Below are 16,234 nucleotides of genomic sequence, written 5' to 3' on the forward strand. Positions count from 1 at the left end.
GAGGTCGTTCATTCAGACGCTCGAAATGAGTGCCCCATCTCCCCCCTCCCATTGGAGGCTGTTTGGCTTTCTTTGCGTCCAGTTGGGTGGAGTCTACATCGGATGCCTGGGTTCTTGAGAGGGTGAGGTTGGGCCTCCAACTGGAGTTTCTTTCCCCACCTCCACGATGGTTTGTTTGCTGCCTCACCTCCAGGGACCACTCTAAATGGGCCCTTACGGAATTGGCAATCCAACGTCTTGTCGACATGCGAGCTGTTCAACCGGTTCCTGAAGGTCAACAAGGGAAGGCTTCTATTCTTGCCTCTTCGTGATCCCAAAGGCCTCTGGGTGGTGGTGAGCCATCTTGGACCCTAAATTCTTAAATAAATTTATCCCATACAGGTGTTTTAAGATGCAGACCTTGCATTCTATCCTTGAGAGCATTTGAGAGGGCAACCTCCTCTCCTCCATAGACCTCACGGAGGCTTATCTCCACATTCCTGTCTGGCCTCAACATTGCCAGTTTCTCTGTTTTTGTTATCAGAATGACCATTTCCATTACCAGGCTTTACCCTTCGGTCTCTCGTCGGCCCCAAGGGTCTTCACGAAAGTCTTGGCAGCTTTGGCAGCTACGCTTCGCGCCATACCAGTGAGGGTCCAGTGCTACCTGGACAACATACTCATCCAATCGCAGTCAACCTACTCGGCCCATTGCAACCTTCATATCACATTGCAGAGCCTAAGAGACCACGGGTTTTTGATCAACCAAAAGAAAAATCCCAGACTCTAGAGAGGGTCTTCCCTTCAAGAAGCCAGACAGGATCTGGCTCACCACAGATGCCAGTCTCCACGGCTGTGGAGCCCATCTGGAGGAGGAAATAGCCCAGGGGTGTTGGTCACAGTCAAAAAGGATGTGCTCCATAAATTGGCTGGAACTCAGGGCTATTTTGTTAGCCCTGAAACACTTCTGAAACAGGGTGGCTGGTTACCATGTGTTAGTCATGACAGACAATGTGGCTGCAAAGGCCCATGTCAACAGGCAAGGGGGGACCAGGTCCAGGGCCTTGATGAGAGAGGCAGAGTGTCTGGGGAGGTGGGCGGAGAAACACCTCCTTTCCATCAGGGCGGACCATATATCGGGAGTCGACAATGTTCAGCTGACTGGTTGAGTCAGTCCATAGTAGACCAGGCAGAGTGGCGTCTACACCCCTCTCTGTTTCAGGACTTGACACGCCAATTCTGGCCTCCAACCGTAGACCTCTTTGCCCAGTTGGGCAGGTTCTTCACCAGGTTTCTGACCCAGGGAGCAGAGGGGACCAATGCACTTTGGAGTGTCTGGCCTCCGGGTCTCCTCTATGCCTTTCCCCCTGTTTTCATTATTCCGGCTGTAATTTGGAAATTGTTCGAGGAAAAGGCAGACCTAATTCTCCTGGTGGCCCAGGAAACCCTGGTTCGCAGGTCTAGTGAACCTGACTGTGGCTCAGCCATGGAAGATCCCGGCATCCAAGATCTCCCTATATCAGAGGGCATTACTTCACCTGAATTCCCAGTGGTTCAGCTTAACTGTTTGATGCTTGAATGGCAATCTATGAGAGCTTCCAACTTTCCTGAAAGGGTAATCAACACCATTCAAGCTTCCCGAAAGCCATCTACCACGCACATCTACAATGCGACTTGGAGGGTATTCTGCTCCTGGTGAATACCTTTGGCCAGAGATCCCTCTTCTGCTTCTGTGGCAGAGGTTCTAATGTTCCTAGAAGAGACTTAGACAAGGCACTGGCCCCTAACACGCTTTACCGCCAGGTAGCGGCTCTCTCCCCTGTTCTATCCTGGGAGGGATATGCTTCTTTGTTCCATCACCCTTCAGTGCACAGGTTCCTAAGGGGGGGCATCTAACCTTTGACCCCCTGTTTTACATAGGTTTCCCACTTGGGATTTACCTAAAGTGTTACAAGCTCTAACGAGGCCCCCTTTTGAGCCCCTCAGATCTGTATCTCTACAAATGCTGTCCCTCAAGGTAGCATTTTTAGTGGCCATTACCTCAGCCAGGAGAGTGTCCGAATTAGCATAGGACTTGTGTCTTTTCCATCAGAACAGGGTAGTTCTTAGGTTAGACCCCACGTTTGTCCCTAAAATAATCATGTAGTTTCACCGGGCGCAAGATGTTTTGTTGACAAACTTTTGCCCCAGACCACAACATGAATTGGGACATAGGTGGCATACTCTGGATGTGAGGCGGGCCCTTCGGATTTACATCGAACGGGCGGTGGTCTTTCAAAAATCTGAAGCCATGTTTGTGTCGTTCCATCCCTTTACCCTGGGGAACAAGGTGACTGCATCAACAATTGGTAGGTGGATTAGAGCTTGTATATCCAAGGCGTACCAAACCTTGTCCATGCTGGTTCCCAGACACGTCACGGCCCACACCACTAGGAGTGCCACTACTTCAGCTGCCTGGTCTATTCAAGCGTTGCTGGAGGAGATCTGCAGAGTGGCTACCTGGGCTTTGCCTTTGCCATTTATACAGCATTATCACCTGGATTCATTTGCTTCAGCCCAGGCATCGTTTGGTCGGAGGGTGCTTCAGTAGGTAGTTCCTCAGTCGGAGTGACTAACCAATCATGGGCCCTCCCATGGACATGCAGGCTTTGGTATGCCCCATTCCTGGACTCTCGATGCAGCGTGGATGAAAATGGGTGTTGGTATAGTTACCTGAGAACGCCCTTTCTATCTATGCTGCAAGAGAGTTCAGCCCCACCCTATATGTCTGGTTATGATGGTTGGGGAAGGGTGAAATTAATTTCTTGTTTATTTTCCAGAGACATATTACGTCTGTCAAGTAACCTTGCCTAAAAAATGGGTGGGCCAGCCAGAGGCTGGCTTTTTATAGTGGCAGATTCAGCTCTGTGACATCAGAAGGAGGAGCATAACCCATTCCTGGACTCTCTTGTAGCGTAGATAGGGTGTTCTCAGGTAATTATACCAACACCCATTCTCTCTTCTGAAGAATTTTTTCTTGTTCCTCTTGGTTCCTAAATTGGCATTCAGAAACCGCTTCTCTTGATCAGGTATTCCTATTTTATTTTATTTTATTTTATTATTTTATTATTTTATTTTATTATTTTATTTTATTTTATTTTATTTTATTTTATTTTATTTTATTTTATTTTATTATTTTATTTTATTTTATTTTTTTATTTTATTATTTTATTTTATTTTATTTTATTTTATTATTTTATTTTATTATTTTATTTTATTTTATTATTTTATTTTATTTTATTATTTTATTTTATTTTATTTTATTTTATTTTATTATTTTATTTTATTTTATTTTATTTTATTTTATTTTATTTTATTTTATTTTATTTTATTTTATTATTTTATTTTATTTTATTATTTTATTTTATTTTATTTATTATTATTTTGTAAAAAAAAAAAAAACAGGTTCATTTTTTTTTTAAAGAAACAGGTTTGGTGGCCCAAAACATTTGAAAATCTGTGATTTTCAGATATGTACAAGAATCTTCTGCTATACACCTGCTAGAATCATAGCCATTTTGTTGTGGCCTAGTTTACAATACTATAGTGATCAATATTTGGAAGGCTGCTACATAGCTGGAAAAGTTGTTTTAAAAGAATAATCACAAAAGAATGACATAAAAGAAAAGGGTTTTAATTGCAGTAAAATTAGTAAAGTTAATATAAATGTTTTAATTCTTTACTCCTATTTAATATACTCTTGCAAACATATTCAACATTTAGCACATATAAAACATATTTTATTCATCAATAGAAGTTTTAATCATTTGGAATGTTATGAGCCTTATGTGCTATTTTTTATGTTTTTAGTTTCAAGGTTTTATGATAATTTTATAGAGTTGAATAATCTGAGCCCCTTTAGATTCCTCTCTGAAACCAATATCCAGTCTGACTATATACCAATTCCATGTTTAATTATTACAGTTATTTGTTTCATCTAATCATCATGACTTTAGGTGATTCACAACAAAATGAAAAACCAAATATACAAATAAATATTAACATTAACATTAGAAAATTAAAAATTACAAAAAACATTAAAAACAATTAAAAGGTTATGCAAAGAGGAGACATTAATATTTTTATTAGTGACCATTCAAAAATATGATGGTAATAAAAAATCATTTTCCAACTAAATTTTGTATGCCTGACAAAAAAATCCCAATAGAGAGTAATGCTGGCATAGTTGTATGAGAAATTTATTTGAATGAGAAGGCAGCAACCAGGGATCTTAGCAATCTTCTTCTCTTTCAGTCAGTCTTTCTTGTTCTCTCTCACATACATACAAGTTTATTTAGCAGTAATTTTGCTTAGCACTTTATTGTTGGAACAGAACTTGTTGCTAAGTGAAAAGTGGGTGTAATATAATGGACTTGTGACTTCAATTCGAGGAAGAGATGGCAGTTATAGCTAGTTGTGCACTAGGTTACTTGAGAGACGGTCTCTTCCCACTAAGATTGGCCCATACCACTTGTGCCAGCAGAGGAAGTATGCTACAGCCCCTGTCAGTCTGATTACTCTGGCTGGCAGGTCCAGGAGAAGGGCCTTTTCTGCTTTTGTTTCTGCTCTCTGGAACATCTTGCCCTCCGATGTGAGGCTGGCCCCAACCCTCCTGCCTTTTTGTAAGGGCCTAAAGACCTGCTCTGCCAGTTGACTTGGGGCCCCAGCGGGGAACATATTATATTAGAAGTTATTATAAAACATGTTTGTTCGACTTTTTGGTTTGCTTGGACCAAAGTGCATTGAATAAAGAGAATTGTCTTTGACCACATATAAAATATATAGTAGTGTTAATGTATATAAAATTACATAATAATATTAAAAGTTTACAATCTTGTAGAGCAGCATTATTAGCTGTAAGAACCTCATGTGGCTTGCGGGCTGTAGGTTGGACACGTCTACTGTAGAATATCTTGAGAGATTATTCTAGCAAATTACTGAACCTGATAGGATCTGTCCAAAAGTTTTTAAAAATACTCAAATAGGAAATTGCTGATCTAGCCAAAAAATATGAAATTTGTGACTCAGTGTTGGCATTCTTGTAGAGCGGTTTTATGGAGAGATTAACCAGCCAAAGTCTGTTTCAAGAAAAGTAGAGCTGGTAGCCAGAAAGGGAGCGGGGACTACCCACATAGAAGACCAAACCCTACTGAAGAAAAAGCAGCATGGATTCCACAAAAGTAAATCTTCCTCATTATCCCTAGAGAAACACAGATAATTATGACTTTGGAGAAACTATGTACAAATGGTTACAAAAACAAATGCATGCTTTAAGCCCGGGAAACAAAAAAAGCAATAAAAAGAAGCTCAGACTGGCTTCACCCAAATTCATTAGAGTGCAAGAGAGAATGTAAGAGAGAATGAGAATAGAAAACACCCAGAGTTTTCAAAATTTTGTTGCTACAGCCTAGGCTAGTAACTTATAATTCTTGATCTACCTTAAAGGGATGGTAGCAGCCTTTTCTCATTTTTGAGAAGATCAGCCAGCAAGAGGGATGTAAATAATGTTGGCATTATTGAAGAGCAGTTTTTTGACAATTCGAGCATATAAAGTTTATTATGAAAGATTCTTGATGAACTTGGTGATCAGGAGATAATAAGGATCTGTCTTTTTATGGAGTGTTGAATGGTTGAAAAAAGGGAAAATGAAGAGTAGGTATAAATGGACAATTTTCTTAATGGAAAGAAGAAATGAATTGCCATAAGGATTTTTATTGGATGCATTTTACATGTGCATAAATGCTTTTGATGAAGTAGTAATTAGTAGTGAGCTGTCCCAAGTTGGAGATAATGATTATTTAGAGAGGTAAAATCTAAAACTAATTGTGAACAATTCCTGAAGGATTTTTTAAAACTGGTGAATTATCAATTACATGACAAATAAAATTCAATTCAAGAATAAAATGACTGACTTTACATGTGCTGTGATTGGATCTGATTTATATGTAACTGATAAAAGAAAAATAATTTGGTGTCTTAATTTACTGAAGAGTGAAAAAGGCAGTTTCCATGCTAGGGATTATTGGGAAAGTGAATGTAAAAATACTCATATAATAATATCTTTATACAGATTTATGGTACATCTGTAGTTGGTATACTATATACAGTTTTGAATGCTATTTTGAAACAGGATATCATAGAAATTGGAAGGAAATGCAGAAGACAAAATTATGTAGGTGGGTTTTTTTTTCTCTTCGAGAAAAGATTACATTTTGGAAGCTTTAGCTTGGTATAAAAGCCAATAAAAGGAGGCATAAATATAGGCTATTGCAATGCACATAGTGTGATAGAAGTGGCAGGGAATAATTTTCTTTCTCAAAATATTTGTAACCAATAAGTGAACCAGACTGAAAAGAGATTGATTGAATAAAAAATAAGAACTTTTTCACACAGCGCATTATTGGCTTGTTCTATGTCATGGTGTTCATAAAGACCTTGGGTGATTTAAAATGAGATTGGATAAATTCATGCAATAGAGTTATATCGGATATTTTGATCATGAATACTAAACCTTAGTATTAGTAGCAGGTTAGATTCAACATGCAACCAGATACTATGGAACAATGGTAAGAATCAATTTAAAAAATAGTACTGGGGGAAAGAAACATAACTAAGGGTTGAGTTAAAAAGTAACTTCCCAAACATTTTAAGAATATTTATTTCTGAATATTAGTTTCAAGTTTTTTAACCACTATTTTGGAATTTTTCAGCTCTCAGTGGAATAATGACACTAGATACTATACATGTGCAGATAGTTATTAAGCTACTTTTGCAGCCTCTTTTTAAAAATTAATAAGTATAATGTGGGTGGCAGAATACAATAGTCTAGAATTACATATTAAAAGTTCAGTGAAAGATATAACAATTAGAAATGTGGGTTTTTTGTTTTTTTGTGTGCATTTGCTTAAATAAGCAAAGTAGCATGAAAGCATCTGCTGGATGTTATTGACTGTTGACTTTCCACCTGGCATAATATCCCTGGGCAATTAAAATATCTGAGTTTCCTATTTATTTCTATTTGTTGAACCAGATACTTACATATGTGAGGATTATAATGGGCATGTATAGATTTGTCCTTTGAAATTCAGCCCATTTCCATGAATTTTCATCTGCTAATTTCAGTGGTAGCTGATGACACTTAATCTGTTTTTCTGACTGTCATAGACATATTCCCTCTATATCTACGTGTACATTATTTCATCTTAAATAAAATTTAGTAAATAATTAATGTGCAGGATTGCTGTCATGGATAGAAAAAGGCACACTTGGCCAGGAAAGGAAGTGGATTAATTTGCTTTTATGTTAGTCATATGCAATAAATTCAATTAAGGAAATGATGAAACTTTACTTCAATTATTGTTCCCTATGCAAATTACACTGAATATGCCTCATAACCTGTGGTGCAATTTTGTTGATGGCCAAGAACTACTTGAATTTATATCATTGACATTTGTTTTTCAGTAATGTAAGATTTTAAGAAGTGAAATAAGCCCCCAGACACTTGTATTAAGCAGCTTGAGGAATTAATGTTTATTTTGAGTTAATATAGTCCCTCAAATTTCCCAAAACAAAAGAGAGAAACATGTCTCATTTGCTTTTGTAATGTTATTGCAATGCTCATCGTAGCCCTTATAAGCCCAAAAGAAAAGAATGCAGACGCAGTCAAACAAAAACTGGTCATTTTGCCCTACTTGTATCTGCTATAACAGGGATCTCCAACCTTTTGGATCTCAAGGACCACCTAGCTCATAATTTTAAATCTCGTGGACCAGTAATATGAATCCAGCATGCCGCTCGCTGAAGTGCCTGGATTCCCACTGAAGGGGAAGGAGTCCTTCAGGCACTTAGCTTGGCTGCCTGTTTCTGCAACCTTAAATACTCAGAGTCATTTAGACCCATTTCCCACAGAAAACAAAACACCGGGATCTCTCATCTCTTTTTCTCTCACTCTTTCTCTCATCTCTCTCTCTCTTTTTCCCTCTCTCCCCCTCTCTTTCTCTCTCTCTTTCTCCCTTTCTCCATCCTTCTCGTTCTTCCTCTTTCCCCCCCTCTGTCCCCAGGGTTGGGGGTGGAGGAAAGGAACCTCTGAACTGGTGTTACCTCCTGCCTCAGCGCATCGAGTAGGTTGAACAACTGCCAGCGATGCAGCAGAAAGAGCGCGGACCTCCTGAGCGGCAGGAAGCGGCTGCCAGTGATGCCCTCAGGTGAAGATGTTGCGAGGGGGGGAGACTTGACCCCTCCCTCAGGAGCTGCAAAGCACTCAATGCCTCTCTGGCACCCGCCAAGCCTCCTTCCCGCTGGGCGTGTGAGTGCTTCTGGTGTGGAGGAAGAGAAGCATGGTGGGAGGAGGCTTGGTGGCTGCCAGAGGGGCGGTGGGTGCTTTGCGGCTGCTGAGGGGGGGGGGGTCAAGCCTCCCCCTTGCAACATCTTCACCTGAGGGCATCACTGGCAGCCGCTTCTAGCGGCTCAGGAGGTCCGCGCTCTTTCCACTGCTGCTCAGCCTCCTCAATGTACGGAGTCAGGAGGCAGCAACCACGACACAGGTTTGCTGGGGAGACTGCAAGATTGCCCCACTTCCCTGCCAGCCATCTGGTCTTCAGCACATGGCTCGTCGGCCTCCGGACATCAGATTCCCACCACCCAGCACCAGTTCACAGGTTCCTTTCCCTCTACCCCCTCGCAGGTCAGGGAACACCTGGAAAGGGTTCTGATGCCGCGATCTCTCTTGCGCTACCCTCATGCGCATCAGTCCATCCGATGCTGGTATCACCCCGTTGCAGACCACCAAAATTTTCTCACGGACCACCAGTGGTCCACAGCCCACTGGTTGGCGACTGCTATGCTATAAGATAACATGATAGTGAGTTTGCTATGTTAGACGTGTGAAGCAAGATGGCCATCTGCTCATTCTGACATTGTAGCATTTGCAATCTCAGTCTTATTCTTCTAGTAAGATATACTTAATGATTATTGTACTATTAATGCAAAATAGAGTAATATTAATTTTGGGCCTTCCCTTTATATTAAAGCTACTAAGAAAAGTTCAACTGTTTTCCAATTTATTGTTGATCTTTTGTTTGCATTATATCTAACATTAAAAGTAATAGAATTTTTTTTCTTGCAGGTGAAACAGTCGACCAACCAGATAGTGATGAATTGTGCTGATATTGATATTATTACAGCTTCATATGCACCAGAGGGAGATGAAGGTAGGAGGGGATTTAAACGCAGTTTCTGCATTTTTAATCATCAAACACAATATTACTTTGATAATACTTTTAATTTGTAGTATGCATTTTCAGCTTTGTTTGACATTAGACAACCTATTGGCAACATTTTGAATGCCAACTACATTTTGCTGCATTGTAGATATTAAAAGTAAGAATATAGAAACATTTTAAATAATATACTAAGACTTGATGAAAAAAAATCTATTAATAAAAAGATAATATGATTTCTTTCATTTTAAGGGATAAGAAGGAATTTACCATTTTTATCCTGTACTTTGTCAATCCTTCAGTCACTCAAGCTTTATTATATCTGGTCTTGAGCTGTTGGGAACCAAGCATGGAAGTAGTAGGTAAGCACATGTGCGTGCGTGCATCCCCACTTGCATAAGCAGTGGGCACGTGAGCCTGCTGCTTGCGTAAATGGAGCTGCATATACATACTTGCCTGCTGCTCACATGGAACCATCCAGGGATGGGATTCTACTGGCTCTGACTGGATCTATAGAACCCCTTGTTAAGATTCTAAGCAGTTTGGAGAACCGGTAGTTAGAAGAAATCTCCATTTGTTTTTTTCCACCCTTATTACATTCTTTGCGGACAGCCTAAACTTACTGTCTCCGAAGAAGTTTTTTTTTTTTTTTCTTAAAGGGGAAGGGTTGTTTTAAGCTTTTTATACTGCTGTTGGGAAATAATACTCCCCTGGAAATACTTCTTCTTGGCTAGCTAGAAAGATTGGCATTCAAACATGAGTTTACATATCCTTTCAGAGTTAGGGTCTAAAACTGGTTTTTGGTGAAGTTTAATTCTGTGCTTGGTGACGTTTAATCCTGTGTTTATTGATGGGATAATTTTCCCTATTCAGCTTTGTTTGGAAGGAAAAAGATTAATCTCTGTTCCTGAAAAGAAACTGGTCTGAGAAATCTGTTAATTCCTGTGTCTATTTGTTCTGGTAATTGGTTTAACAGCTATTGTTGTGATTTAATTATTTGTATTGTGTTTGAATTTTTTCCTGTCTCATGGTTTCTTTTTCTATCTGGGGAGAGGGTCTTCCTTCACTGCTTTAGTGGTATCTGGCACTGTCCTTTTGGGGTGTACTTCCAAGAGGCAATATTTAAGCTTGGCACTGATTTTTTTACTGCCTTTTTGGGGGGCATGTGACCTTTTCTTAAACCTAGATGATTTCCTTAAGGATATCTTGTGAGGTGAGTGAGACTAGCTGGTATCTTTAAGTGGTACAAATGGATCTAAGGATTGCTTCTCCTGGGTGTGCTCTTTCTGGAGAGCTTAAATAACCTCTCTGCTAAAGAGTTTCACTTTATGAGCAAGAGTTTGCTGCTGATAGTTATCATTGCATTTTAACTATTTTCATTCCTCAAGATGCTCTGGCACCCTGCCTGATTTGCAACTCTGGCTTGCAGATATTTTTAATCTAATGATTGGTATTTAGGGCAGCTTTTTGCAAGCAAATAAACTTTTTGTATTTTTGTACAGGTAATCCTTGACTTACAACAAATAGTTCATTTAGTGACCATTCAAAGTTACAATGGCACTGAAAAAAGTGACTTATGACCATTTTTCACACTTATGACCATTGTAGCATCCACACTGTCATGAGAGGCCAGGTGAGGAGAAGCGCCCCTTGATGTGAGTGATATTGAGTTGGCCACACCCACTCAGTCACATGACCACAAAGCCACACCCACCAACTAAGCCACGCCCATAGAACCAGTTGTTCAAAAATTTGAATCCCACCCCAGAATCATCCCCTCTCCCACCCCCAACCCCAGCCAATCCGCAAAGCCAAAAATGGGAAACTCTGTTATAAGTCATAGACACAGATTGCAGAAACAAAAATGTGTTGTATATTACAAAGGACAAAGTATAATTTATGGTAAATAACGGGTTCTTTGTCTATTTCGTATCAGCAATATATAAATTCTACAGGCTACAAATATACACTTTGAAACAGCAAAGTTATCTTGAAATTCTTTACCCATTAAAAAAAACCCGCACACAGAATATTTTGGCCAACCTGGAAGTGGCTAATATTAGTAACTCATTGTGAGTAACCCAGTGAATATGACATTGAAGCAGGACATGATTCAGTGCTCCTATCCTTACAAGGACAAAACCTTTTTGCTTATGGAATTTTGCAATACTTATCCTCAGCCATTACTGATGGTAAAATAAGTAATAGTGCAAAGCCTTTTGAAATGTATTGTTTGTAAATTGGACATAATGCTTGCTTAAAATAAAACTTGATATGTCCCGGTTGAGGCCTATGTGAATTTTGCTATATTCAGTTTGTAATTTTATATCAAGAATGGTTGATGTATATCGTACACCATCAACAAAGATATGCAAGCTATGGGCCTGCGACCTGAAGACACAGTTGACCATGCAAAGTGGCATCCGAGGATCCTAAAAGTGGACCCTGCACTTGCAGGAATACGCTAAGAAGAAGAAAATTGGTTGATATAAGATCTACTATTGCCTGATCTGATCTTACATCAATAATAATAATTTTACCATTTAAGGATCAGGATAAGAATTGATAATCAAATTAACCAATATAGCTGTGCATTAGTTGATCAGCAGTACAAATATATTAAATAAATAAGTACTATACTTCACAGAGATCACTTTATTCATTGATTTGGTTTTCCTGAAGTTTGGAGGTCCTTTATTGTAGTTAAATTTTAAGTTTAAGGCATTATGAACTGGAACTGGGATTTTATATACCCAAAACTTTTGTTCTTATGAACTACTGCATATTCTTAGGCCTCCTGTCTTCAGGAAAGTCTATATCTAACAAATACTTTTAAAATTTCTAGGTTTTTGTATTTTTTGTATTTTTTTAAAATATAATGTTCAAGATTTAACTGGCTTACTAACTAACCAAGCTAATTAGCATTATGTTGATGGATTTTTTTTCCTTCCATAATCCAGAATTCTTGATCAGGAAGAGAAATAAGAAGATGGAGATGACTGTTTATTACTAAGCAGTCTGAAATTGTTATTGTTTGATGCCAGCTTAAATCTTGAAAAATGTCTGGGGACTTATGAGTATTGTAGGACATGTTCTTATCACTGGATAAAGACGTCACTTCTTTTATTTGCCAACTGAATTTATGATTTTATTAGAGGACTGTCAAATAAGAAAATTATTCTTCCAGCTAGGGGAAACATTTTTTGAGATTTTAATAATTAGTGCTGAAATGCTCAATAATACTTAAATGGAGGCCATTTAAAAATGTAATATCTGCTAATCCTAGAAATTATTTATTATAGCCTATTTTATTAATTATGGACTTGCTAGATTCTAGGGTAGTGCTTTTAAATGCAGCTTAAAATAGAATTCTGCAAAAGACCCATTCCTTTTTTTTCTCCGTTCTCTTTCTTCATCCAGTTTGTTGTCAGTTCTTCTTTTATGTGTAAATTAGCACTCCTGTTCTTCGGGATAGAGAGGTTCCTTGCAAGATGGTGATGCTGGTGATAAGACACCTGGAAGTGTTGTTATTACTGAGATAGGTCAGTAATGTCAGAAGCCATCACTATATGACATATTATATGTATGCATCACTATAAGAAATACTATATGACATAAAATTTAAAATATAAAATACAACATATGTGCAAATTAAACAGATCTTGTCCATAAACTAGCAACGTTAATTGTGTTCTGTTGCATTGCCATGAGATCCTCAAGTGTACATTGATCGGCACAAAAGGCAGGTATACATATGAGTTGTTGCCTGTATATCACCACAACACAAAGAGCAGAAGCAACCAGATAACCCCACTTGTTGCATCTGTGCATAGTCTATTCATTGATTTCCATACTTCTCAGTTTTTGTCAGACTCAAGTGCCAGCTCCTCTGTTGGTTCTATCCAGTGTTGGTTCCTTTTAGTTTTCCATTGATACACTCTGCTTTCAAAATTTTCAAAGTCTTCTCATAACCTAAGGAAGCTTTTCCTGTGTTTTATTTTCTGCTGAGCTAGTTGTAGGCCATAAAGAGAATTGTCTAGATATTGTTGATTTGAGTTTCTCTCTCTCTATTTTTCTCTATGAACAGCAGGTGGGACAATGCCAGCTAGGTGGTAGAGCTTATCTAGAGGGGTAAGGTTTAAGGCAGAAGTTTAAGGAAGGGGTGTCAAACTCAATTTCATGGAGGGCTGGATCAGCATTGTGGTTGTCCTCCGGGGACCGGATGGGGGATGTGGTTGGGATGGTTGCAACTGACTGGGTGCAGCCAGAGAGCGTGGCCCGCTTGAGGTCACTTGTGTGGGTGGTGCCTGCGAGGGCCAGGCAGGGTTGGAGAGGGAATCCAGGGATCTCCAGTGGGCGAGAGGCTTCTAAGGCGAGGCAGAGGGTGGGGAACTACAGGCAGAAACCCATCAGCCACCATGCGCTCACCGCCCTTTGTTTCTGGCTGTAGATGGAGCCTGCTGCCCTCAGATGGCACACACTATGGCTCTGGACCCCGTTGCCACCACCGGGCTGGCCATCCAAGTAGCAAGTGGAGGCAAGGGGAGCATGCATAAGAGGGGCACTTCTCCAGCAAGCCAAGCAAGTGTGATGGGAAGAGTGTGGTGCTTCCCCACCTGTTACTAGACCTAACACACAGTGCCTGGCCAGGCTTCCCTGAAGCATGGCAGGTGGCAAGGTTGGAAGCGGCTGGACGAAGAAGGCCTTTGAGCCACAGGCATCGGTTTGGGCAGTGTCCTGCCAACTCACTTGCTCGCACGAAAGGAAGCCCCCCTACCTGCGAACTGCTCCGCGGCTTACTGGGTGCAGCGGACAAGCTGTGCCTTTTGGGAACATCGACTGAGTGGGGAATTTGGCTACAATCCTCAGCTCAGAACAGAGATGCAGCAGGACTGCAAAACAAAAGGCTGCCTTTAGTCCAGAGACGTGACCGCAGCCTCGAGGACTCCATCTGAAGGAGCTGTGTTGGCTGGGCAGCACCCCAAAAGCTCTCTGAAGCTACTGCCTCGCAGGGCGGGGATTGGCTCGGCTCTCCCTGCTGAGCAGTCCCGGTGAAGGAGGTGTGTCAGCTCCTGGCTGCTCCGCCACCACTCAGCAGACCCACCCAGCCTGAAGGAGGTGAGGCAGCCAGCTAGAAAGGCTGAGTAGAGGTGGTAAAGTACCCTCAGGCCCATCTCTTCAGCCCCCTCACGGGTCTTACCCATAGCCCATGTGTGAACCGTGTTCCCCTCGATGCACCAATGTTAACTCATTGTTTACTTTTAATGACCATGTGGATAGATTTTCTCCTTGATATTTCCATAGATTTCTCCTTGGAAATGTTATTTAAGCTTTAAACTTAAAGGCGAACTTATCAAGTCAAAGAATGTGTTCAGTTTGTTCAACACTATATTGACCGTTCTGCATGACATCACACTTTCAGAACCTCCTTCTATGAATTGAAGTTGTTGTTTTTCAGGGTTTTATTACCCTATTTTGGTGGTTTTTATTTTACATTGCTTTGTTGTTGTTATTGATAGTCACTTTGAGTCGTTGAATTGAGTAGCATATAAATGGTAGAGAATAATCAGGAGAGTGAGAGGATTAGATAGGGAACAACAGGCCCTATACCATCAAATACCATCTATACCAGGGGTCTCAAGCTCAATTTACCTGGGGGCCGCTGGAGGCAGAGTCTGGGTGAGGCTGGGCCACATAAGGGATTCCACAAAAAACGTTGTTAAAAAAATGTCGGGATGCCCTTGTGCTCAACAAAGAAATACTGTGTTTCCCATCTTTGCTGAAATTGTCTGTGCTCATCACCTATCTTTCTCTTCACTGCAGGCTTTGACAAAGACATGATGAGGGTGTGACAAAATTTAGTTTAATCCACTTGGCGTCGCTCTTGTTCCACGTTTCATAGAAGTGTTTAGCCAGCTAGTGACGCATGGAGAACGTCTCGACGCGTGATGTCATTTCCGCTTCTACTTGTCAAAACAGCACGGCAGATGACGAACAGCCCGGTAGCAGTCGCCTTTCTCTGCATTTGATCGTGGCATTTGTTGATGGTAGAAAGTACCGGAATGGTGACTGCAAAAAAAGGCGACTGCTACCGGACTGTTCGTCATCCGCCACACTGTTGTTACAAGTGTAGTGTGCATGAAGTCAGTGTAGCTTAGCCTAGCACCGAATGTCAGCCACGACGAGGAACGGCGGGCGGGACTTCCTTCAGAGGTCCATTCCCCCTGCGGGCTGCACTAATATTATACTTTCATATCACGGTGGGGGCCACAGGATATCGTCCTGCAGGCCGCAATTGACCTGCGGGCTGCGAGAATGAGACCTCTGATCTAGACAATGGAGAAAAGGACCTATTGACTACAGAGTTGATTGCAACAAAAGAAACTCACACAACCCACAACTCCGCATCCAACCCCACCCCATCCAATCCAACATCACTCAAAACTAGGCATGCACGCCTCTAACTACCTCTATTCCAACCACAGCTAGCCTTAAATGAAAGCTACTCAATGCAAGAAGCCTTGTAAATAAAATACCTGAATTTCTCCTCTTACTAAATATGGTTAAATTCGACATTATATTTGCCTGTGAAACATGGCTCAACGCATCTCTCCCTGACTCCATTACCACAGTAAGAGACTATTATGTTTACCGATCAGATTGTGAAATCTGTAGAGGGGGTGGTGTTGCTATCTTCTATAAAAAGTCCCTACATCTAAAAAACATCCAAGTTACCCAGGAGCTTGCTATTCCTGAGACCATCGTCTGTGAACTGTCCTTAAATATCACATTTTTGGTTCTTACTATTTTACAGAGCCCCTGATTATGATACCGAACATGCAAACAAGCTAAATACACTGCTAACATGGGCAGCATCCTGCCCACACGCTTTTATCTTTCTTGGTGACTTCAGTCTACCTCATATTAACTGGACCCTTAATGAATGTACAACTGAACCCACACATGCAACCTTCTACAATGCAGTAACAAATCTGGGA

The 16,234-nt window shown here is 40.6% G+C and overlaps 1 protein-coding gene across 2 annotated transcripts in view; it reads left to right on the forward strand.

Moving 5' to 3' along the window:
• The window catches only part of NPEPPS (aminopeptidase puromycin sensitive), a 102,556-nt gene that overhangs the window by 13,915 nt on the left and 72,407 nt on the right, over positions 1–16,234 (forward strand). For both annotated transcript variants that reach the window (XM_026669808.2, XM_026669809.2), the window contains exon 2: positions 9,143–9,227. In XM_026669808.2, the coding sequence (XP_026525593.1) occupies positions 9,143–9,227 (85 nt within the window). The remainder of the gene's footprint in view (positions 1–9,142; positions 9,228–16,234) is intronic.

This window comes from Notechis scutatus, chromosome Z (genome assembly GCF_049901735.1).
Source record: "Notechis scutatus isolate UNSWTSFEM ecotype Mainland chromosome Z, rNotScu1.2, whole genome shotgun sequence".
NCBI classification, from domain to species: Eukaryota; Metazoa; Chordata; class Lepidosauria; order Squamata; family Elapidae; genus Notechis; species Notechis scutatus.